At 35.1% G+C, this 26,240-nt stretch overlaps 1 protein-coding gene across 3 annotated transcripts in view; it reads right to left on the bottom strand.

Moving 5' to 3' along the window:
* VPS13A (vacuolar protein sorting 13 homolog A) overlaps positions 1–26,240 on the bottom strand; it is a 237,353-nt gene that overhangs the window by 198,200 nt on the left and 12,913 nt on the right. For all 3 annotated transcript variants that reach the window (XM_026001515.2, XM_026001519.2, XM_026001517.2), the window contains exons 2-9: positions 21,484–21,527; positions 19,015–19,057; positions 15,591–15,686; positions 15,012–15,113; positions 4,579–4,688; positions 3,845–3,904; positions 1,734–1,793; positions 1,458–1,538 (exon numbers count right to left, since the gene is read on the bottom strand). In XM_026001515.2, coding sequence (XP_025857300.2) covers positions 1,458–1,538; positions 1,734–1,793; positions 3,845–3,904; positions 4,579–4,688; positions 15,012–15,113; positions 15,591–15,686; positions 19,015–19,057; positions 21,484–21,527 — 596 coding nt within the window. The remainder of the gene's footprint in view (positions 1–1,457; positions 1,539–1,733; positions 1,794–3,844; positions 3,905–4,578; positions 4,689–15,011; positions 15,114–15,590; positions 15,687–19,014; positions 19,058–21,483; positions 21,528–26,240) is intronic.

Below are 26,240 nucleotides of genomic sequence, written 5' to 3'. Positions count from 1 at the left end.
GGGATCCCTGGGTGGCGCAGCGGTTTGGCGCCTGCCTTTGGCCCAGGGCGCGATCCTGGAGACCCGGGATCGAATCCCACGTTGGGCTCCCGGTGCATGGAGCCTGCTTCTCCCTCTGCCTATGTCTCTGCCTCTCTCTCTCTCTCTCTCTCTCTCTGTGACTATCATAAATAAATAAAAATTTAAAAAAAAAAATGGGAGAGGAACTGAAAAGCCATTTTTCAAACAGATATCCAACAGGTACATGAAAAGGCACTCAACACCACTAATCATCAGGGGAATTGGAAACCAAAAGTATGAGATATCACCTAACACCTGTCATAATGGTTATTATAAAAAAAAAAAGAACCCTCAAGAAATAACAAGCAATACCAAGGAAATGGAGAAAAGGAAATTCTTATGCACTGTTGATAGAAATGTAAACTGATACAATCTTCATGGAAAACAGTATGGAGAGTCCTCAAAAAATTAAAAGGACTACAATAAAATCCATTCTGAATATTTATTCAAAGAAAAGCAGGAACTAGAAAAGATACATGCACCTCCATGTTCACTGCAGCATTAATTATAATAGCCAAGATATGGGAACAACCTAAATGTCCACTGATTAATGAACATGTAAATAAAATATACTGTATATATAAACAATACATATATTTATATATATAATACATATTCATATACTGGAATATTATATGTAATATATAATATATTGAAATACATTTATATGTATTTATAAAAATATATATTTATATATTGGAATATTATTCAGCCGTTAAAAAGAAGGAAATCTTACCACCTGCAATAAGGATAAGCCTTGATGCCATTATGCTAAGTGAAATAAGTCAAACAGACAAGTATTACACATATGTGGAATACTAAAAAAAAAAAAAAAAAAAGGGCCAAACTCATACAGAGAACAGACTGGCAGTTGTCAGAGGTCGAGTAGGAGATATGCAAAATGTGTAAAGGGAAGTCAAAAGATTAAGAACTTCTAGTTATCCAGTAAGTCAGTCATGGGGTATATATAATATACGGCATGGCAACTATAGTTAACTATACTACACTGCATATTCTAGCATTGCTAAGAGAGTAAATCTTAAAAGTACTCACCAAAAGAAAAAAAATTCTGAAATTAACTATGTATGATAATGGATATTAAACTTCTCGTGATCATTTCACATTACATACAAATACTGAACCATTATGGTGCACACATAAAACTTATCCTAATGCTGCATGTCAATTATACAAAAAAAAAAGATGTTTGTGTGTTTATACATGTTTGTGTAGAGGCACACATATACATTCACCTATTTCTGTAAATGCTAATGGATTTTGCCTAGGAAAAAAGACCACAGGCTATAGTATGTTAATAAACAATAATGAATAAAAACCTTATGCAAAATATGCTACCAACAAAGGTATACATGCACATATCAAAAAGATTTACTTACCAGTGATTCGTCATAATCATTAAGGTAAAACAGCCGAGACTTCACATTCCAATAGGCAAAAAGGTTATCCAATCGGACTAACTGAAAATAAATCACGTTTATTACATCTCATTTCCTTTAAAGGATCTTTAATATATGCTATTTTCAGAAGTCTCAAACAACTGAGTAATGTAATAGAGTTAAGCAAATAAACACAATTCACATAAATCTTTATATTACCATTTGCCTTTCTAAAAATTTCTTTCATTAAGTCTGTGGGTTGACAAAATATTTTACCTTACGAACTAGTTTCTCAGTTTCATCATGTAAACATGGAACCCAGTTTTGATCGGTTGTCTGAAAAGAAAAATTAAAAAGTGAAAGTCAATTACATGTGAAATGGCAGACTGATAAACCGTACCAACCGTGCCCTTGACCAATTTCCCATAAAAATGTCCCTGAAAACATTCAGTGGAGAATATTAATCACAAGAAAGCCTCTGCTTTCGAGGAGCTCACTGTTGACTGAAAAAACATAAAAAAACAATCACAAACAGTTAAGTGCCATCCTAGAGGTTAAATACATCTCAGAATAAGGTAGGAGCCTCAAACTCAGAGGTGTAATGGAGAAAGTGATGTCTAATATATGACATATGAATAGAAATTTTTTATTTTAAAGTCAGTAGGGAATGTCTCCGAGTAGGAAAATATGCAAACATGCAAAATATTCAGGGAACTGAAGAAGCCCAGTATGGCCAGAGAACATAAAGCAAACAAAGAAAAGAGGTAAAACCAGATGTTACCTGGGGTCAGATTACAAAAGGACTATAAACTATTTTAAAACAAAATTATTGGCTTTATTCCAATAGCAATGAGAAGCCACTGAGGTGAATAAAGTGTTTAGATGCTTATTCTACAAAGATGGTTTTCATTTTTTGGTCGAGAACTGAAGAGATGACAACAGTGGTTTTCAAACTTGAGCATGCATCAAAATCACCCAGAGGGTTTTCTAAAACCTAGATTGGTGGGGCCCCCAACTTGAGTTTCAAATTGAATAGGTCTGGGCTAGGGGACCAGTTTCCAAGGTCTCTCAAAGGTGATGGTCAACACCACTGCAGTCACAGTTACCCACTACACCTCCACATTTTCACAGCCAATGGCTAATTCCCCATTCACACTTTTCAAACTTATAGCAGCATTTGACAGTTTACCCCACCCAACTTCATTCAGTTACTTATCATTTGGCTTTTCTTATTTATTTTGCTTGTAGTGGATCCATGTTTTAAAAAGAAATTATACACAAAAACCCAATGGATATAACAAATAAAAAGCAGGTAATTAAATACTACATAGCAAGTAAACTGAATTATGTGTAGCAACACAAGTAAATGTCAAAAAAACTGTGATGAAAAAATGAAAATTTATATAACAATCATGGAACATATTATTTAGGATGCTTATCTTTGAGAGAAGGGTGAGAGCAGAAAACAAAACAGATGTAAACTTTATTCCTTAAGAGTTTATTTATTCTTTAAAGGTATTTAAAATTTAAACCACATGACAAATTCCACAACTGTCCATGCTGGATGGATGCAACCCAATGTTCCATAATCTTCTATTTGCTCCTATACTTTAAAAATTCCTCAATTTGAGGGACGTCTGGGTGGCTCAGCGATTGAGCATCTGTCCTCGGCTCAGGGTGTAATCCCGGGGTCTGGGATTGAGTTCCGCTTGGGCTCCCTAAGAGGAGCCTGCCTTCTCCCTCTGCCTCTGTTTCTCTGTGTGTCTCTCATGAATAATTTTTTAAAAATCCTCAATTTGAAAAACTAGACGAGAAGAAAGTTCACCACAATATTGAAAATGGTGGTGAGGAAAGAAGCAATTTGTTTCTTTATGCTTTTCATGACTTATCAAAAGGTTCTGAGATAAACATTCATTACTTTTATTTTCTACTTAAGAAATGTATTTTTAAGAAAAAATATCCAATATTATAATTTGCAAATAATAGGCCCTCATATTTTTTTAAAGATTTTATTTATTCATATCAGAGAGAGAGAGAGAGAGAGAGAGGCAGAGACACAGGTAGAGGGAGAAGCAGGCTCCATGCAGGGAGCCTGACGTGGGACCCGATTCCAGGACTCTGGGATCACACCCTGAGCCAAAGGCAGACGCTCAACCATGGGAACCCAGGTGTCCCATGGCCCTCATTATTTTAAACTAAATCTGATTAACAATCATTTTTGAAATGCTGAACTACCTATCGCCAATTCCAATCCAGCCTATGCACTTTCTATACTAATTCCATACAGACAACTATTTTTGATGCTGGCATACATGAAAAATAATTAAGAATTTGATGAACTATACTGCACAATTAAATATGGTTAAATTTCTTTGAAAACAAAGTACCTGCATGCTGAGATTTTGAAGGGAAATACCAAATGACAGTGGGTTGTCTCGATTTGTGATCTAAAGAGGAAAGAGCAAATTTTACTCAGATTTTTAGTTAAACAAAATTCACTTTATAGAAAAAAGTTCATTTTCTGGGACATACTCTATTTCAAACATTCAAAAACATTTCAAACATTCAAAAACCAACTTTCTACACCTTTTATTCCTATATTTTTTCCTAATATTAAAATACCAAATATGAATGGATTGGTGTAAATAAATCTCCATGTTTTTCAGTTTATAAAAAAAGCTTATTAAAAAAGATGACTGACCTCACAGTAGTACTAGAAGTCAATAACTATGTAATTCTGAGAGAATACAGTATCTACTAGACATAAACAATCCAAGTCTAGCTCTATTGATTCCTAGACCACTGTAGTTTCCGGGAGGTAAATATATTTTAAAAATACTTAACTGCTAAATTCATAATGCCCAACTATCAAAGGTAACTGTAACATAGAAAGGCATTTGCCTTCATTATCTGATTTTTGAACATTTTAGGAAAGTATTATCAAGGCAACAAATACTGCAAATGAAAACTATTATTCAGAAAAGAAAGATCGGGTCATTTTCAGCTCTGTATCCTTCCACTTCTCAGTATCCCGTAGGCTGACCATTACAGAGCAGGTATCAACAAACAGTATAATATTTACATAAATATAAAAACAAGTTTCACCTATTAAAATACTTACATCATCTTCATACCGAATATGGATGTTGGAAATTTTCACTTGAAGATTTTTTATTATCTGAGTAATTAATTTTTCTGTAAAAGTGTCCTGTTTCTCCACTTGATGTTTTTCTACAATAGCAAATATTCTTTTTTTAACTTGAATGAAAAATACACTGTATAAATATTCACATATCGAGTTAACATAAACATGACCACGTTAAAGAAAAAAATCTATTTGTACACAGAACACTAAGAGCCTGCTTTCCCCCAAAGTCTTCCCTACCAAAAAGACTTTCAAAGGCAACCACATACATAGTTTTCAGAATCTATTTTTTAAATGAAACGGAAGCCAACTGTGTAGAACTTAATGCCACTGAATCTTATAACTTCTGCTAACTATACCTGAGTATATAAAGATTTGGAAAACAATGAAGATTATTAGATAAGAATTATAATGGGCTTAAATTAGAAAAGCTAGTAATAGCAGAAAGTAGGAATGTTCCTTAAAATTAGTGATACTATCACAAGTTGTATGTGGCTCAATGTATAAAACAGTTGAATATGCTTCTCCTACCGATGAATCCAAAACGAAATTATAAGAGCCTTTCCTTTTCTCTTTCAAGTAGGAATGAAGGAAGTTCATCCTTGTTTCATTTTCTAAAAAAGGTTTTAACCATTTCCAGCTTCAAAACTTTCCATGGGCATAGAAAAATAAAGGATTAAGGTTCCTAATCTCTTTTTTAATATGTCTTTGAGGGGTGCTTGGGTCAGTCAGTTGAGTGTCCAACTCTTAGTTGTGGCTTAGGTCATAACATCCAGGTCCAGGGAGCAAGGCCTGGTCAGGTTCTGTGCTCATAGCAGAGTTTGAGAATTTTTGCTCCTCTCCCTCTTCCCTTTCCACTGCTTACTCACTCTCTCCCTCTTCCCCCCACTCTCTAAAATAAATAAATCTTTGAAAAAAAAAGTATGACTTTGATAAACACAAGTTACGATCTCTTAACCCTATTTGAAAATGCCAATGAGGAGGCAGCCCAGGTGGCTCAGCGGTTTAGCGCCACCTTCAGCCCAGGGTGTGATCCTGGAGACCTGAGATCAAGTCCCATGTCGGGCTCCCGGCATGGAGCCTGCTTCTCCTTCTGCCTGTGTTCTGCCTCTCTCTCTCTCTCTCTCTCTCTCTCATAAATAAATAAATCTTTAAAAAAAGAAAGAAAGAAAAGAAGGAAAAGAAGGAAAAAAAGAAGGAAAAGAAAGAAAAGAAAGAGAATGCCAATGAGGGCATCAGGGTGGTTCAGTGGTTGACCATCTGCCTTTGGCTCAGGTCGTGATCCCAAGGTCCTGGGATCGAGTCCTGAATCAGGTCCCCACAGCTTCTCCCTCTGCCTAAGTCTCTGCCTCTCTCTGTGTCTCTCATGAATAAATGAATAGGATCTTTTTTTTTTAAAAGATTTTATTTATTTATTCATGAGAGAGAGAGAGAGAGAGAGAGAGGAGACACAGGCAGAGGGAGAAGCAGGCTCCATGCAGGGAGCCTGATGTGGGACTTGATCCTGGGTCTCCAGGATCAGGCCCTGGGCTGAAGGCGGCGCTAAACCACTGAGCCACCCGGGCTGCCCTAAATAGGATCTTTAAATTAAAAAAAGAAATGAAAATGCCAATGAAAACTATCTCATTTCCTATTTCTAGTCGTGTTCCACCTGTACATACATGTCTTTTCCTCTAATTCAATGGCCCAGGAGGACAAGCTGATGAAGATATATTTACATTCAAATCCAACTGTCAGTGAACAACAGGTTAGCAAATACACTCAAATATAAAAGGACTTTAGAATTAATAAGAAAACAAAATAGAAGCTCTTTGAAAGACTAGGCATTTTAACCTTTGAATACCACCATATCCTAAAAAAAATCCTTTGCTCTATGAATCCATTCATTCAATTTAAGATCTTCCTTTCCTCATCTAGTAGTTCCCTAATTCCTTATCCTGCTCATATTCCATAATCTATTATTTCACCAACCTTTTAAACTCTTATTCTTTTCCTCATTTTCCTGTGTCAATAAAGCTCCAACCCTGGATAAACCTATTTTCTATATAAACATGTTTATACCTTGCCAGTTGAGAATGGGAGTAGGAAAAAAAAAATGACACCAGAACAGACTATAATGACTTTACCCCCAACATCATTCTTACAACATTTTTCCACCCCACTTGTTCACACACTCCAGATAGCTATGTCAAAATTCTTTTCTGGTTCTCCTCCAAGATCTAACAACCCTTCCACTGCTCTCTTGACTCTGAGGGGACCCTCACCTCCAACTTTGGAAGAATGGAAGTTCCTTTTCAGTAATCATCCCTTGAGGATCACAACATGCATGACATAAATGATTACTTCTTTATCTTCACTTTACCTGATACCTTATTAGGATACGATGCCTTATTAGGATCTGATACATTCTCTGCTTTCCAAAACACTCTTTTCCCATGAAATCATAATCTCCAAACTTCTAATTATCTGATCACTCTCTTGATCATCTGTGTTCCTCTACTATACAATCATTAAATGCTGGATATCCTTAAGGCTCAGTCCCAGGATTGCTTCTCTTCTCCTATTATACTGCTGCCTCAGGGAACCTCACGCACACCTTACAGCTTGAACTATCATCCAAATAGCTGGTAACCCACAATTGTATTTTAAAGTAGTAAGTGAGATATATTCACAAAGAAATTGATACATTCAATAAAATATAAATAGGACAATATAGCCAGAACAAAGAAGAGAAGAGAAAGAGGTGGGGGCAGTAATTAGGCTGAAGAGGTAGACAGGATTTATTTTTTTTTAATTAATTTTTATTGGTGTTCAATTTACCAACATACAGAAAAACACCCAGTGCTCATCCCGTCAAGTGTCCACCTCAGTGCCCGTCACCCATTCCCCTCCAACACCGCCCTCCTCCCCTTCCACCACCCCTAGTTCGTTTCCCCGAGTTAGGAGTCTTTATGTTCTGTCTCCCTTCCTGATATTTCCCACACACTTCTTCTCCCTTCCTTTATATTCCCTTTCACTATTATTCATATTCCCCAAATGAATGAGAACATACACTGTTTGTCCTTCTCCGATTGACTTATTTCACTCAGCATAATACCCTCCAGTTCCATCCACGTTGAAGCAAATGGTGGGTATTTGTCGTTTCTAATTGCTGAGTAATATTCCATTGTATACATAAACCACATCTTCTTTATCCATTCATCTTTCGATGGACACCGAGGCTCCTTCCACAGTTTGGCTATTGTGGCCATTGCTGATAGAAACATCGGGGTGCAGGTGTCCCGACGTTTCATTGCATCTGAATCTTTGGGGTAAATCCCCAACAGTGCAATTGCTGGGTCGTAGGGCAGGTCTATTTTTACCTCTTTGAGGAACCTCCACACAGTTTTCCAGAGTGGCTGCACCAGTTCACATTCCCACCAACAGTGTAAAGGGTTCCCTTTTCTCCGCATCCTCTCCAACATTTGTGGTTTCCTGCCTTGTTAATTTTCCCCATTCTCACTGGTGTGAGGTGGTATCTCATTGTGGTTTTGATGTGTATTTCCCTGATGGCAAGTTATGCAGAGCATTTTCTCATGTGCTTGTTGGCCATGTGTATGTCTTCCTCTGTGAGATTTCTCCTCATGTCTTTTGCCCATTTCATGATTGGATTGTTTGTTTCTTTGGTGTTGAGTTTAATAAGTTCTTTATAGATTTTGGAAACTAGCCCTTTATCTGATAGGTCATTTGCAAATATCTTCTCCCATTCTGTAGGTTGTCTTTTAGTTTTGTTGACTGTATCCTTTGCTGTGCAAAAGCTTCTTATCTTGATGAAGTCCCAATAGTTCATTTTTGCTTTTGTTTCTTTTGCCTTTGTGGATGTATCTTGCAAGAAATTACTGTGGCCAAGTTCAAAAAGGGTGTTGCCTGTGTTCTCCTCTAGGATTTTGATGGAATCTTGTCTCACATTTAGATCTCTCATCCATTTTGAGTTTATATTTGTGTATGGTGAAAGAGAGTGGTCCAGTTTCATTCTTCTGCATGTGGATGTCCAATTTTCCCAGCACCATTTATTGAAGAGACTGTCTTTCTTCCAATGGATAGTCTTTCCTCCTTTATCGAATATTAGATGACCGTACATTTCAGGGTCCACTTCTGGGTTCTCTATTCTGTTCCATTGATCTATGTGTCTGTTTTTGTGCCAGTACCACACTGTCTTGATGACCACAGCTTTGTAGTACAACCTGAAATCTGGCATTGTGATGCCCCCAGCTATGGTTTTCTTTTTTAAAATTCCCCTGGCTATTCGGGGTCTTTTCTGATTCCACACAAATCTTAAAATAATTTGTTCTAACTCTCTGAAGAAAGTCCATGGTATTTTGATAGGGATTGCATTAAACGTATAAATTGCCCTGGGTAACATTGACATTTTTACAATATTAATTCTCCCAATCCATGAGCATGGAATATTTTTCCATCTCTTTGTGTCTTCCTCAATTTCTTTCAGAAGTGTTCTATAGTTCCTATAAACGTTTCTGTATCATGCTGAACAGTTTAAACTTCCACCTGAAAACAATAAGCTATCACTAATGAATTTTAAGCATTGTTAAACATTTCCATTTTAGATCTATGTAAAAACAGGAGAGACTTCTGATTAAACATGGTGGATTATTATCTATTTCCCTACTTTTCAGTAAAACCCCACTAATGCAACAGTAAAGGAAAAAAATGGATAATCCCTAAGGCCAAATATACAAGTAACAAAACAGATAAGAGATACCTTCAAAAGTTTAGAAGCTGAAATGCAGATAGTCTTAACCTACTTAGCAGAGATGAAGCAATTTGATCCTAAATGTCTATAAATGGAGATGCCAATGATAAAGATGACTCAAAAACCCAGAACCCTGGCAAAATTCAGAAACTGAATCCTCAGAAAACATAAATGGTAGGAAGAGGATGATAATACAAGGATTGGTTAAGTCTGTGTAATTAGTAGTTAGACTTCCAGTACCTTTCCATTCTAGTGAGAAGCAAGAATTTACTGTGAAGAAAATAAATGCAAAAAACATCTAAAACTTTCAAGTAGATCTATATGGAGTAGGCTTAGGGGCTAAGCCAGAAGACAACATTTTTGCTTTAATTATGGGTACTATACTACTTATTAACTTTCAAAGCTATATATATTATTTTGATAAGATGAAAATAATTTTCAAAAAGCAAAAGCCTGGGGAACCGGGGTGGCTCAGGGGTTGAGCATCTGCCTTTGGCTCCGGTCGTGATCCCAGATTCCTGGGATTGAGTACCACATCAGGCTCCCTGGGGGAGCCTGCTTCTCCCTCTGCCTACATCTCTACCTCTTTCTCTGTATCTCTCATGAATGAATAAATAAAAATGTATAAGAACAAACAAACAAAAAAAAAAAAAACAACCAGACGGAAGATAAGGTAACAGAACACTTAGCCAATAAACGAATTAGATTTAACACACGTATAATATACATAACGATTCCACAAGAGCAGCAACTTCACTGAAGTTGTCTTCAAACTTAAGACAGTTTCCATGATAGTCCACATATTAGGACACAAATTAGGTTTCAACAGATTTAAAAATATAGATACCAAACAAAGTATCATCTCGGACCACATCAGAATAAAGTCAGAAATAAAACACAGATATTAAATTCGAAAATTCACATGTTTGTGGAAATTAAAACAAACTTAAAATCACCGATGGATTACAGAATAAATCATAAGGGAAATTAAACAACAGAGATATGAAAACAAAAATATAGCATACCAAAACTTATGGGACACAATAAAAAAGTATTAAAAAGGAAATTTATAGCTATAAAAAACAAAAAGTTCTTAAAACAACTTACCTTACAACTTAAACAACTAGGGGAAAAAAGGACAAACTAAATCGAAAGCTAGAAGAGAAAATTAAGATTTAAGTAGAGGTAACCTAAATATAAAACCAATAGAAAAAAAATGAGACCTGAAATTGGGTTTGTTTTGTTCTAAATATTTTATTTATTTATTCATGAGAGACACATACAGAGAGGCAGAGACATAGGCAGAGGGAGAAAGCAGGTTCCCCGCGGCAAGCCTGATGCAGGACTTCATCCCAGTACCAAGCGATCACAACCTGAGCCAAAGGCAGATGCTCAACCACTGAGCCACTCACAGGTGCCTTGAAGTTGGTTTTTTGAAAAGGTCAACAAAACTGAAAAATCTAAGTGGACTAAGTGGACCAAGAAAGAAAGAAAAAAGACTCCGAATACCAAAATAACATGTAAGAGTGGGAATATTACTAGAAATGCTACAGACCTAAGAAGGATTATAAATACTATGAATAATTGCATGCTAACAAACTGGATTAACTAGATGAAAGGAACTCCTAGAACCACAAAACTACCAAGACAAAATTACAAAGAAATTAAAAATTTGAATATACATATAACTGGTAAGGAAACTGAATCAGTGACCTAAACTCTCATGACAAATAAAAGCCCTGGAACCTGATGGCTTAACTGATGAATTCTACCAAACACTTAAATAAAAACATCAATCTTTTCAAACTCCTCAAAAAAAAATTAAAGACTCCAAACTCAATGTATGAGGTCAGCATTGATCTGATATCAAAGCTTCACAAAGACACTACAAGAAAACTATAGATATACCTGATAAGTATTGATGCAAATACTAAAATACCAACAAATAAAATTCAACAGCACGTTAAGAAGATTATGTGCCATGACTCACAATTTATTGCTAGACTGGAAGGATGAGTAGATATATCAAAATCAATGTAATACACCACATTTACCAAATAAAAAAAAAATATATATATATATGATCATCTCAATTAATGAAGAAAAAATATTTGACAAACTTCAATACTTTCATAATAAGGAGTCAACAAACTAGGACTAGAAAGAAACTACCTCAACATAATAAAGATCATCTAGAAAAGATCATCTACCTAGATCATCTAGGTAGAAAGAAACTACCTCAACAAAATAAAGATGTTTGATGTGATGCCCACATCAAACATCATACTTAATGTTAAGGCTGAAAGCTTTCCCTTGAAAAATCAGAGACAGCAAAAATGTCCAGTTTTGTTCATTTTTATTCAACATAATACTGGAAAGTATAGCCAGAGTAATTACAAGAGAAAAAGAAACAAAAGGCATCCTAATCAGAAAGGAAGAAGTAAAATTATTTCTGTTCATAGACAATATGATCTTATATGAAGAAAATGCTAACTACCCAACAAAGCAACTGTTAAAACTAATAAACTCAGCAAAGTAGTCAACACAAAAAAATCAATTGCAGGGGTGCCTAAGTGGCTCAGTTGGTTGAGGAACCAACTCCTAATTTCAGCTCAGGTCATGATCTCAGGGTCATGAAATTGAGCCCTGCCTTGAGCTTCATGTTGAACATAGAGCCTGCTTGGGATTCTTTCTGTCCTTCTCCCTCTGCCCCTCCCCACGCTCGCATACATGCACACACACACACTCTCTTACTCTCCAAAAAAAATTTTAAAAATCAATTTCGTATCAATTCCCTAACAATGAAGAATCTGAGGAGGGAAATCACAGAAACAATTCCCTTTACAATAGCATCAAAAAGAAAAAAAATAACTTTGAGACTAACAGAACCAAGGAAGTAAAAGATTTGTACACTAAAAATTACAAAACCCTATCAAAAGATATTTTAAAAGATATAAACAGAGGGAAACACATTCCAAGTTCATGGATTGAAAAACACTGTTAGTCTGTCAACATTACCCGAAACAATCGATGGATTCAAAGCAATCTTTATGAAAATCCCAATCATACTTTATGAAGAAACAGAAAAACGCATTCTAAAATTCATAAGGAATCTCAAGGGGCTCTCACAGAGCAAAAAACAATCTTGAAAAAGAACAAAGCTGAAAGACTTACACATTTCCTGATTTTAATATTTACAACACAGCTACAGTAATCAAAACAAAGTGGTACTGTCATGCGGACATGTAAACAAATGAAATAGAACTGAGCACACAGAATAAACCCTTGCATATATAGTCAAATGATTTTTTAAAAGGGGCCAAGACTATTCAATCAGGAATGGATAGTAATTTTAATAAATGATGCTGGGAAGACTGGATATCAAGATATCCACAGCAAGAGAATAAAATTGGAGCCTTATCTACGAATATATACAAAAATTAACTCAAAATGTAACTAAGATTTAAATTTAAGACCTAAGGGGTCTCAGGGTAGCTCAGTGGTTGGGTGCCTGCCTTCGGCCTAAGGTATGATCCTGGAGTCCGGGGATCAAGTCCCACATTGGGCTCCCTGCATGGAGCCTGCTTCTCTCTCTGCCTGTGTCTCTGCCTCTCTCTCTCTCTCCCTCTCTCATGAATAAATAAATTAAATAATTAATTAATTAATTAAAGACCTATAACTTTAAAACTCTTAGAGGAAAATATAGGACCAAAGCTGCATGATACTGGATTTGGCAATGATTTCTTGCATAGGACACCAAGGCACAAGCAATAGAAGATAACAAAATGAATTTCATGGAAATTTAAAATTTTTGTGCATAGGACACTATCAACAGAATAGTTACACAAAGAATGGGATAAAACTTGCAGATCATGTATTTAGTAAGGGGTTAACATCCAGAATACATAAAGAACTCCTACCACCCAACAAAAACAAAAAAGACAACCCAATTAAAAGATGAGCAAAAGACACTTCTCCAAGAAGATATACACTTCTCCAAAAAAGATATACAAATAGACACTTCTCCAAAGAAGATATACAAATGGCCAATAAGCATGTGAAAAGAGATGCCACTTCATCTCCATTAGGATGCTACCATGAAAAAAAGACAAAATAACAACCACAGGCAAGGATGTGAAGGAATTGGAACCTTTGTGCACTGTTGGTGAAAATGTAAAACCATACAAGACCCTGTTGAAAACGGTATAGTGATCCCTCAAAAAGTCAATAATATAGTACAATTTACTACAGATCCAGCAACTCCACTTCTGTGTACATACTCAAAAAAACCTGAAAGCAATCTCAAAGAAATATTCATACTCCCATGTTCAGAGCAGCATTAATCACAATAGCTAAAGCACAGGAACAACCCAAGTGTCCCCTGATGGGTGAACGGGCAAAATGTGATATATACAAAAAAATGGAATATTCAGCTAAATATTCTGACATATGCTACAACATGGACAAATCTTGAAGACATGATGCTAAGTGAAATAAGCCAATCGGAAAAAAACAAGTTATATGATTCCACTTATATGTAGTACTCAGAGTATTCAAAACGATAGACAAGAAAGTAGAATTGTGGTTGCCAGAGGTTGGAAGTGAGGGGGGTGGAAAGGGTGGGTTATTGTTTAATGGGTATAACGTTTCAATTTTACAAGAGAGACATGAAGATGGATGGTAGTAATGGTTGCACAACATTTATAAATGTACTTAATACCAGGGAGCTGTACACTTAAAAATTATTAAGATGGTAAACTCTATTATATGTATGCCACAGTAAAAAAAAAAAATTAAAAGAAAAGATGATTGGGGATGTTAGTGAACAACTACACAGGATATGAAAGAACTGAGAGAAGAAACAATTACAAGAAGTGTGACCAAAAATTGTATTAAATCTCCTTTAAAGCTTCTACCTCTTTGTCAAGAGGTTAAATGTTTATTATTAGATTTTACTTTTTTTATTGAAAAAATAAATACATGGCAAGGTTGGTGATGTAAGTATACACTTTTTAAAGATGCTTACAGTAACAGAAGATATAAATAGATAACTAGGTTAGGAACATCATTTTGTGTTTGAAGATAAGACAGGCTGCAGCATATTTACATGCTACGGAGAAAGCTTTACCAGAGAGAACAGAGTACAAAAAGTACCTGGTGATAGTGACCACTGCAGAAGGGGAAAGGAATTAGTTTTCTGCAGGACAGCTCCTCCACTGAGAAAAGGGCTGAAGTAATGGACTTTGGTCTAGGCTAAATAGGAAAGGATATGAACCCAGAGAATAAACAAACAGATTTAGGAAAACAAATATATCAAAGGACTAATAAGTACCTCCAAAAGGTTAAGAATTGATATAGGGGATTTTTTTTATAAAGCTAGAAAACAAAATATACTTGATGAAATTAATTATTACAGTTAAAAACTAACCTTACCCTCATAAGGTAGGTATATTATTTGTCATAAGGTAAGTTTCTATAAGTAAAATTTCTGTAAACATAATAAAATACAAAACCACGTTAAAATTCCCCACGTAATGAGATTCCTTCATATTTGTTAAATAATTTCAATGCCTCCAGAGAAAAGTAATATTCAAATGATAAGTATTTGTCTTTCCTCGGTTTTTTATTACCATTTTTATCTACTATTTTCTTTCTTTACCTTGATCAGCTACTTTTTGTTTGGCTTCTTCTATTCGTTTCAGTTCGTGCTGTTTTGCTTCCAAGAGTTGTTTTTCTTCTTTTAAAGGATCGTATTTTATTTCTACAGGAAGCATAAAACGAATATTTAATTACTTTAACTATACTCTTTCAAAAATATCCTTGAATTGAAAATAATCACTAATTCAAAATCTGTAAAAATTTACAGTGAAAACCAATTTAATTTGAATTTCCAAATGCTAATTTAAATATAGAAGTACCTCGGGGCAGGGCACCTAGGTGGCTGAGGCCCAGCGGTTAGTTAAGCATCTGCCTTCAGCTCAGGTCAGGATCCCAGTGTCCTGGGATGGAGCAGGGAGTGAGGCTCCCTGCTCAGCAGAGTTCCCTTCTCCTCCCTCTGCTCCTCCCCTTGCTCCTGCTCCCTCTCTCACTCACTCACTCTCTCACTCAAAGAGTCTTTTAAAATAAATATAAAAGTATCCCAAAAAACTTATCAGAAGTACTTTGAACATAATTATCAAAGATTTTTCCAACCACAAATAAAAGTACTTAAATTTCCAACGTTTAAAATTTGACTTACTAGAAGAAGGCACTATGAGTAAATAGATGTCTCCCAGAACAGCTTCAACTGGTTGAGTATACAGGTTTTTCCATGGAATTATAAGATTAAGATTACCTACATGATGTTTTTTTAAAAAGGACAAAAAATATTATTCATTCAATTGTATTTACTTCCAGCCTATTGTCTGTCAGGCATTAGTAGAAATAACAAAATAACAAACGAGTCACTTTACAGAAAGCTGTTTTACAACCAAAAACAATAAAAGCCTTTGTTGTAATAATCTGAAATTATTTGTATTAGTACTGTTGGAAAATCTACTACTAAATGATATTCTAAAAATTTACAAGTTTCTATTTACAGCAATCTGCAACACAAATGTAACAATGCTTTTCTGCCATTAACCAATAATCTTTGATATAACTTTGATTTCTCCAATTATTACTCTAAATCACTATATGAATTTACATAACACTTTCAAAAGATAGTCTATAAAATTTACTGTATATCTCATATATGTAAGTGTATTTTCCAGAGTAAAATTGAGTGTATTTTTCATATAGAGAGACTATATATACATATATACACACATAACATGTGTTTATGATTATCAACATTCAGTGAATGTATGTGCAGATTTCTATGGTAATAATCAAGGATTATGGACAAGATTAGAAAACCATTCAAACTCAGTGAAAATGTTTTACTACAATCCAATAGCAAAGTATTTTTTAAAGCATTAGACTTCTTAAAACTAAAAAATGTGATGTAAGGTATTCATTATATTGATTCTATCTTGTGAATTTAGAGTATTTCCATAATAGAGGTAAGGGGGAGGTGATTAAAAAAAAGAAAACATCCATAATAGTTTTTAAATTCTTCAAGACTTTTTATAAACCATGAGTCTCTTGATTTAGAAATAGCTGCCATGACTAGAGAGGGAAAGATTACCGACATGACAGTTGCATTAACTGGCTAGCTTTGGGGAAGGGAAAAAAAATCTACTTAGATTTATCCCATCCCATAACCCCAAAATTCCATGTTTAAAAAAAATCCAAATGAGTAAAAGATTTCATTTTATAGGGATCCCTGGGTGGCGCAGCGGTTTGGCGCCTGCCTTTGGCCCAGGGCGCGATCCTGGAGACCCGGGATCGAATCCCACGTCGGGCTCCCGGTGCATGGAGCCTGCTTCTCCCTCCGCCTGTGTCTCTGCCTCTCTCTCTCTCTCTGTGACTATCATAAATAAATTAAAAAAATTTAAAAAAAAAAATAAAATAAAACGTTTTAAAAAAAAAAAAAAAGAAATAGCTGCCATGACTAGAGAGGGAAAGATTACCGACATGACAGTTGCATTAACTGGCTAGCTTTGGGGAAGGGAAAAAAAATCTACTTAGATTTATCCCATCCCATAACCCCAAAATTCCATGTTTAAAAAAAATCCAAATGAGTAAAAGATTTCATTTTATAGGGATCCCTGGGTGGCGCAGCAGTTTGGCGCCTGCCTTTGGCCCAGGGCGCGATCCTGGAGACCCGGGACTGAATCCCACGTCGGGCTCCCAGTGCATGGAGCCTGCTTCTCCCTCTGCCTATGTCTCTGCCTCTCTCTCTGTCTCTGCCTCTCTCTCTCTCTCTCTCTCTCTCTCTCTCTCTGTGACTATGATAAATAAATTTTAAAAAATTAAAATATATTTTTTAAAAAAAAGGATTTCATTTTATGTCAATCCAGAATAAAACAAACGATCTGATTTATAGAAATGGATGATTTTCTGAGTATTTAAATCAGAGAAGATAGCACCCATTTCAAATCTGTGTATGGTCTAAAATATAACCAGAATGAAATTAACACATTAGAAAAAAATAATTGTGATAAATCTGATACAATTTATAAATCTACCAGGTAGACTGCTTATACACACATATATTAATAATCCCAGAGTAAATAAACAAAACAGAGAACAGTAACAAAATAGCATTAAAGTAATCAAAGAAACACAAAGTTATTAATGTACCATTTTCACCAGTAAATTTTAAAAACAAAACAGTTTTTTTCCTCCCATTATAAGGTATAGACTTCTAGAAAATTTGGAAAATACACAAAAATATAAACAAAGGCAATCCTAAAAATCTTTCAAATACAAATGCTTTAAAAATATGTATATATTTACACTTGCTATATGTGTAATTCTACATGCTAAATGAAAAAAAGTTGAAAGATCACTTGAGATTAACAACATCCAATATGGGATCCCTGGGTGGCGCAGCAGTTTGGCGCCTGCCTTTGGCCCAGGGCACGATCCTGGAGACCCGGGATCGAATCCCACGTCGGGCTCCCGGTGCATGGAGCCTGCTTCTCCCTCTGCCTGTGTCTCTGCCTGTCTCTCTCTCTCTCTCTCTGTGACTATCATAAATAAAAAAAAATAAAAAATAAAAACATAAAAAAAAAAAAACATCCAATAGCAGTAGGGAAGGGGCACCTCAGTCAGTTGAGCCTCCAACTCTTGGTTTTGGCTTGGGCTGGCTTGAAGATTCCCTCTCCCTACCACTCTCTCCCTCTCATTCCCCATCCTCCTCAAATAAAATCTTTAAAAAAAAAAATAGCATTAAAACTAGTTGTAACCCTATACTGCTCATTTGAAAATGTGTATTTCTTTCACTCAACAAATTTTATCCTTACTATATGCCACGTATTGTACTAGTAGTAAGAATAAAAATAAAATTGACTTAATAAACTTGCTGTCTAGTACAAGAAAAAAAAATAATGATATTAAAGAATGACAGCTGCGGGCAGCCCCGGTGGCACAGTGTTTAGCGCCGCCTGCAGCCTGGAGTGTGATCCTGGAGACCTGGGATCAAGTCCCACATCGGGTTTCCTGCATGGAGCCTGCTTCTCCCTCTGCCTGTGTCTCTGCCTCTCTCTCTGTGTCTATGAGTGAATAAATAAATAAATTAATTAATTAATAATAAATAAAAAATAAAGAATAAAAAAATTAAAAAACGCTCACTCTCTAAGGGAAAAAAAAAGAATGACAGCTGCTAGGACAGAGGAGAGGTATGTAAACAACCTCAGAAACTAAGTTTCTGACTCATCCCTGGCCGCACTGCCTAGATGATCTAGACCTGACTCCTTACACCATATACCCATGGTCAATGAGAATATAGCAATCACTAGTCAGAAACCTAAGAATCCAAGACAGACAGTTATGCCATTAGATTTAACACACTGCCTGTGGATTAGCTCAGTTTAACACCTAATAAGATATATAATTTCATAGTTTTTAAACAAGGGTATACGGACCACACAGTAATTTTAAGTTACCCACCCAGGTTCTACATGATTTTCGATTAATGCAGAAACATTAAAAATATCAAATTAAAGACATACTAAGCATATCATTCTTATTGTATGCCCAACCAGGAGGACATTCAAATACGCAGCACAGCTTACCTATATGACCAACTTTAACTTTAAATGGTACATCCAGTTGACTCTACAAAAAACATCATATATAAAATATTAATACATATTCAGGCCAACAAAACAGACTATTTTCTTCCCAAAATTATTTAAAGTAAGTTAACCTACACCTTCTCTTTATCCTCAAATATTAAATTTATAGATACACAATTATAATATTATTTTCAATCCACAAAATTCAGGAAGACTGATCATTTTTAAATAAAAAAAGGGATAGTTCTACAGTAATACAGACCACCTAAGTTACTCATGCCAAAAATCATACTGCTTTTACATTGTATGGGGGGGAAATAGAGGTGACGAATTTCACTGAACTAAGTGAACTAACTTATTGGGAGTTCAGTGAACTAACTTGTAGGGAGGTTAATATGCCATTTTGCAAAAAATATCCCCACCCCCAAGTTTCTCCCCATCCAACGGGGCAAAGGACAACCTTTTCAAAAAGTGGTGCTTAGGAAACTGGATATCCACACACAAAAGAATGAGGTTAGACCCTTACCTTATAATTATATATAAAAATTAACTCAAGATGGACATAAGACCTAAACATTAGAACCAAAACTACAAAACCCTTAGAAGAAAACATGGTAAAATCTTGACACTAGATCTGGCAATGATTTCTTGGATCATATCAATGACACAGCCAACAAAAGAAAAAGAAAACCAGATGAAATTTCACCAAATTAACAACATTAGTGCATCAAAGGATACTGTCCACAGAGGCATAAGGCAACATAAAGAATGGGATGAAGTTGGGCAGCCCAGGTGGCTCAGCGATTTAGCGCCACCTTCCGACCAGGGCCTGATCCTGGAGACCCGGGATCGAGTCCTGCATTGGGCTACCTGCATGGAGCCTGCTTCTCCCTCTGCCTGTGTCTCTGCCTCTCTCTCTGTCTCTCATAAATAAATAAAATATTTTTTAAAAATGGGTATTATCAAAAAAACAAAAAATAGTGCCTGGCTGGATCAGTCAGTAGAGCATGTGACTCTTGATCTTTGGGTCATGAGTTCAAGCCCCACACTGAGGAGTACACTTAAAATTTTTTTTTTTTCACTTAAAATTTTTTAAAAAGAACATTAAAAAAATAAATGTTAGCAAGGATGTGGATAAAGTGGAAATTACATATGTTGGTGGTGGAATATAAAATGGTTCAACTACCATGGAAAACAAGAATGCAGTTCTTGAAAAAGCTAAACATAAAATTACCATAAAATCCAGGAATTCCACTGATAGGTATTTACCCACAGGAACTAAAAATAAGGAACTGAACAGATATGCATATTGCAAATGTTATACCAGCGTTACTCACAAAAGCCAAAATGCAGAAGAAACAACTCAACTGTCCATCAACATATGAATGGATAAACAAAATGTGGCATACAGATATAGTGGGATATTATGCAGCCACAAAAAGAAATGATGTTCTGATACAAACAACAACATGGACAAACCTTAAAGGAATTATCCTAAGTGATATATGCAAACACAGCATGGCAAACATAGCATGATTCCACTTATATGAGCTACAAGAAATAGTAAACAGGGTCTACAAGGAGCAGGAATGGAAGTTATTTCTTAATGGTTATTGGGTTTCCTATGACCTAACAAAAAAAGTTACAGGAAAAGATATTGGTTGATGGTTGTACAACATCATGAATGTAGTTAATATCACTGAATTCTCAGGTAAAAAAATGTGGTTACCATGTCATTAAAAGAAAATTTGAAGATGATTAGAAATTAACCATTTAAAATAAAATCATATAAAAAGAAAAAAATTGGAAATATTTTTAAATGAGGAAAATCACGCTGTCAATTTGTGTTGAGATGAAAAGTCCACTTTGTAAAATTCATTTTGCAAAAATTATTTTCAAAAAATTTTCTCGAAAAAAAAAATTTCTCGAACTTGAATAACTTAAGACAACAAAATAAAACAAGAAGTCTATATAGTTGTAAATGCACTGCATCACAAATTTCTTATACTCAAAACCTACCAGAAGGGTGCCTGCATAGCTCAGTTGGTTAAGTGTCCAACTCTTTTTTTTTTAAATTTTTTTTTTTTTAATTTTCATTTATCCATGATAGTCACAGAGAGATAGAGAGAGAGGCAGAGACACAGGCAGAGGGAGAAGCAGGCTCCATGCACCGGGAGCCCGACGCGGGACTTGATCCCGGGTCTCCAGGATCGCGCCCCGGGCCAAAGGCAGGCGCCAAACCGCTGCGCCACCCAGGGATCCCTAAGTGTCCAACTCTTGATTTCAGCTCAGGCAGGTCATGATCTCAGGGTCATGGGATCAATCCAGCCCTATGTCAGGTTACCCACTCAGCAGAGAGTCTGCTGAAGATTCTCTTTCCCTCTCCCACTCCTCTAACCTCCTTCACTCTCATTCATGCTGTCTCTAAAATATATAAATAGAACTTTAAAATTTAAAAAAACGTACCAGAGCATTTTCTTTAATTTCAAGATTCTTCAAGGCCACAGCTCCTAAAAAAAATTATTTTAAATAAAATTAAAATATACAATGCTTTCCATTTTAATAAGGCATACTTCATCCTTAAATGTTATAAATGATATAAAAATTATAATATGCATAACAGAAAATAATCTATAATCTCATTTATTAGTTCACCCTCAGTCTTTTTTTTTTTTTTTTAAGATTTTATTTATTTATTCATGAGAGACAGAGAAAGAGAGGCTGAGACACAGGCCAAGGGAGAAGGAGGCTCACTGCAAGGAGCCCAATGTGGGAATCTATCCCGGATCCTGGGATCACGCCCTGGGCCAAAGGCATATGCTCAACTGCTGAGCCACTCAGGCATCCCTCACCCTCAGTCTTTAACTTAGTCTAAGGTGTATGTTTGACCAAAGCATCATTTGTTGTATATTCTGATCTCCATAGTTATAGCCCACTGTTAATGTATACAAACATTTTAATCAGAATGTCCAAGAGCTGTAGGACAAAAACTGTAAAACTGTAAAAGCTATAACATATGTATAATGGGAATACCAGAAGGAAAAAAAGAGAAGAAAAATAATTTTTTAAGTAGTAATGACTGAGAAATTCTCCCAAAATTAATGATAAAAACACCAAGCTACAGATGCAAAAAACTCAGAGAACGTAAGACATGGAAATACTAAAAAATCTACAAGTAAGCCTATCATAATCAAACTGCAGAAGATCAAAACCAAAAAAAATTTGAATATGATCCCGAAATACCTCTTTTAGGTATATATCCAAAGTAAAAAAACAAAACAAAACGTTGAAAAGATATCTGCCCTCCGATGTTTATTACAGGATTATTCACAATAGCCAAGATATTAACTGTCCATCAACAGATGAATGGATAAAGATGTGATGTGATATAAGTACACTCAATGGAAATTATTCAGCCATGATAAAGAATGAAATCCTGCCATTTGTGACAACATTGATGGACTTTAAGGGCATTATGCTTACTGAGATAAGCCAGACACAGAAAGAGAAATATTGTATGGTACTGTTTTTGTGTAAAATCTGAAAAAGCTGAACTCTTAGAGTAGGAACATGGTTACCAGGGGCTAGGATATAAGGGAACTGGGGAAATTAAAAGATATAAACTTGCAACTAGGAGATGAGTAAGTTCTGGAGATCTAATGCATAGCATTATGCATTATAGTCAACAGTACTACTGTATTATATATTTCAAAACTGCAAAGACATTAGATCTTTAATGTTCTTACCACAAAAGAGAAATGATTATTCGACATGATAGAGGTGTTAATGAAACTACAGTGATAATCATACTGCAATATACAACTACCAAATCAATGTGTTGTGCACTTTAAACTTACACATTGTTATATGTAAATTAGGTCAACAAGAAAAATCTTGAAAGAAAGCAGAAAAAAACAAATTCCTGGACAGAGGTACAAGGAATAACTGAAATAAAAATTCACCAGAGAACAATCCAAAGCAGATTTGAACATACAAAAGAACGAATTAGAAAACTTGAAGTCATCTGAAAATGTAGAGTGATGCCCTCCCTCAAAAAAAGTAAACAGAGGCAAACAAACTTGAGGCATCATTCAATGGATCAGTATAAGCATTTATAAGAATCCCAAAAGGAGGAAAGATAGAGGCAGAGAACTTAGAAAATTTAATTTTCAATAACAAACAAAATTTAAAAGGAAACAAGTGGAACTTTAAAAACATATGAAACGTTCTACTCAACAAGAGCAGAACACAATCTTCTCAAGTGTCATGGTACATTCTTCAGGATGGGCCATATATTAGGCAACAACAAAAAAATCTGAATAAATTTTAAGACGTTGAAATCCTAAAAGGTATCTTTTCTGATAACAATGGAATTAAAATCTATGGAACTAAAACTGAGAAATCCACAAATTAGTGGAAATTAACACTCTCAACCAATGAATGATAAAAAATCACAAGAAAAACCTAAAAACTTAAAAATAAAAATGAAAGCATAACATACCAAAATTTATAGGCTGCTATAAAGGCAGCCCCAGAAAAACTTACAGCTCTAAGTGTTTACACTAAAAAATAAATTAACACCTTAAATTTACACTTTAAAATAGAAAGAGATTAACTAAGCCCAAGCTACAAGAGTAATAAAGTTTAGAACAGAGAGAACTGGGCAGCCTGGGTGGCTCAGTGGTTTGGCGCCACCTTCAGCCCAGGGTGGATCCTGGAGACCTGGGATAGAGTCCCACATCAGGCTCCCTGCGTGGAGCCTGCTTCTCCCTCTGTCTCTGTCTCTCTCTCTCTCTTTCTGTGTCTCTCATGAATACATAGGTAAAATCTTTGGGGGGGGGGGGGGGAGAACAGAGAGAACTAAAATAGAGAACAAAAAACCCAATAGAGAAAACTGATGAGACCAAAAGTTAGTTTGTATTTTTGAGGAACCAAGAAAGAGAGAAAAAATAATTAAAATCAAGAATATAAGAGGGAATACTACCACCACTTTTACAGAAAAAATAAAAGATTATAAAAGAGTAGTATGAAAAACTATACATCAACAAATTAGATACCCTAGATGAAATAGATAAATTCCTAGAAAAACATACCCTACCAGTAATGAATCATAAAGAAATAGATAATCAGAACAGACCTATAAGTAAGGAGATTTAATCACTAATCAAAAGCCTCCCAACAACAAAAGTCCACGACAAAATGGTTTCACTGATGAAGTCTACCAAACATTTGAGAAAAACATATTTCTCAAACTCTTCCAAAAAACTAAGGAGAAGGAAAATACTTCCAAATGCCATCTATGAGGTCAGCATTAATCTGATACCACACAAAGATGCCACAAGGAAATTACAGATCATTACCCCCAGTGAATACTGGCACAAAAATCTTCAACAAAATATTAGCAAAGAAAACTTAACAGTACATTAGAAGGATTATACACCATGACCTAATACTACTCCTAGAAGGCAAGGATGGTTTAACCTAAGAAAAAAAATCAATGTAATACACCACATTAACAAAATGAAGGGGGGATAAAAACATATGATCATCTCAATCAATGAAGAAAAAGCATTAAAAAATTTTCAATACACTTTCATGAAAAAACACTCAATATATTAGGATTAAAAGAAAACAACCTCAATATAACAGAGGCCACACATTATAAACTCACAGTGATCATATTCAATAGTGAAAAACAGGTCTTTTCCTCATCAGGAACAAAAAAGGGTGCAGGCTTTTGCCAATTTCATTAAACATAGTACTGAAAGTCCCAGCCAAAGCAACTGGACAAAGTAAAAGGCATCCACGTTGGAAAGGAAGAAGTAAAATTATCTCTATTCACTAACAACATAATCTTATGTGAAGGAAATCCTAAATTCACCATAAAAAATGCTAGAATAAATGAATTCTGCAATACTGCCAAATACAAAATCAAAACACAAAAATCAGTTGTTTCTTTATACTAAGAATGAATAAAAATAAAAAATAAAAATCAAGAAACAATTCCATTTAAAATATCACAGTAAATAATAAAATATTTGGGAATAAACTTAGCCAAGGGGGTGAATGATCTGTACCTTCAAACTATAAAATACTCCTGAAGGACATTAAAGGCACATACAACCAGGAAGACATGCTCATAGACTAGAAGACTTAATATTGTTAAGATGACAATACTACTCAAAGAAAACTACAGAGTCAATACAATCCACATTAAAATCCCAGTTTTTGTAGAAATCAAAAATTCCATCTTTAAATTAATGTGGAATCACAAGGGATACCCCCATTGTTAAAATAATCTTTTAAAAAAGAGGGGTGAAGAAAAATTGGAAGTCTCACTCTTCCTAATTTCAAAATTTAATACAAAAACATAGTAATCAAAACAGTGTGGCACCAGTATACAAACACGTAGACCAACGGAATAGAACAGAGAGCCAAGAAATAAATTCTCACATATACAGGCAAATGATGCTGACAGGGCTGCCAAGACTACTTAACTTGGAATGGTTATCAAAAAGTATTGGAAAATGATATTCATTTGCAAAAGAAGGAAGTTGAATTACCATACACCATCCCAAAAATTAACTGAAAGATCAAAGGCTCAAAATTCAGATCTAAAACTATAAAAAATTTAAGAGAAAAGTATAGATGAAAAGTCCCATTATAGTTGATTTGGCAATGATTTCTTTTGGATGGATTTGACACCAAAAACACAGGAAGCAACAAAACAATGATCTGGACTTCATCAAAACTAAAAACTTTTGTGCACCATAGAACATTATCAACAGTTAAAAGGCAACAGTATTTTCAAATCACGTATCTGATAAAAGATCGATATTCAGAACATATAAACTCCTAAAACTCAATTTTTAAAAAAGGCAACCCAATTAAATAAAGGATGGCCAAAAGGTCTTCAAAAAGACATTTTTTTTCAAAGACCTACAAATGGCCATGAACCACACGAAAAGATGTTTGACAGAACTAATCATCAGAGAAATGGAAGTGAAATAAACAAGATAGTACCTCACATCCATGGGAGAGGGATGGCTACTATAAACAAAACAGAAAATAACAAGTTTCTGAGAATGTGGAGAAATTAGAACCCCTGTGCACAATCAGTAAAAATCTAAAATAGTGCATATGGAAAGCAGTAGGATAGTTCCTCAAAAAACTAAAAAAAAAAAAAAAAAAAAAAAAAACCAACATATATAAACCCAGCAATC

This window comes from Vulpes vulpes, chromosome 1, assembly GCF_048418805.1.
Source record: "Vulpes vulpes isolate BD-2025 chromosome 1, VulVul3, whole genome shotgun sequence".
Lineage (NCBI taxonomy): Eukaryota > Metazoa > Chordata > Mammalia > Carnivora > Canidae > Vulpes > Vulpes vulpes.
The sequence above is the reverse complement of the archived record's forward strand: the minus strand, read 5'-3'. Positions and strand labels throughout refer to the sequence as shown.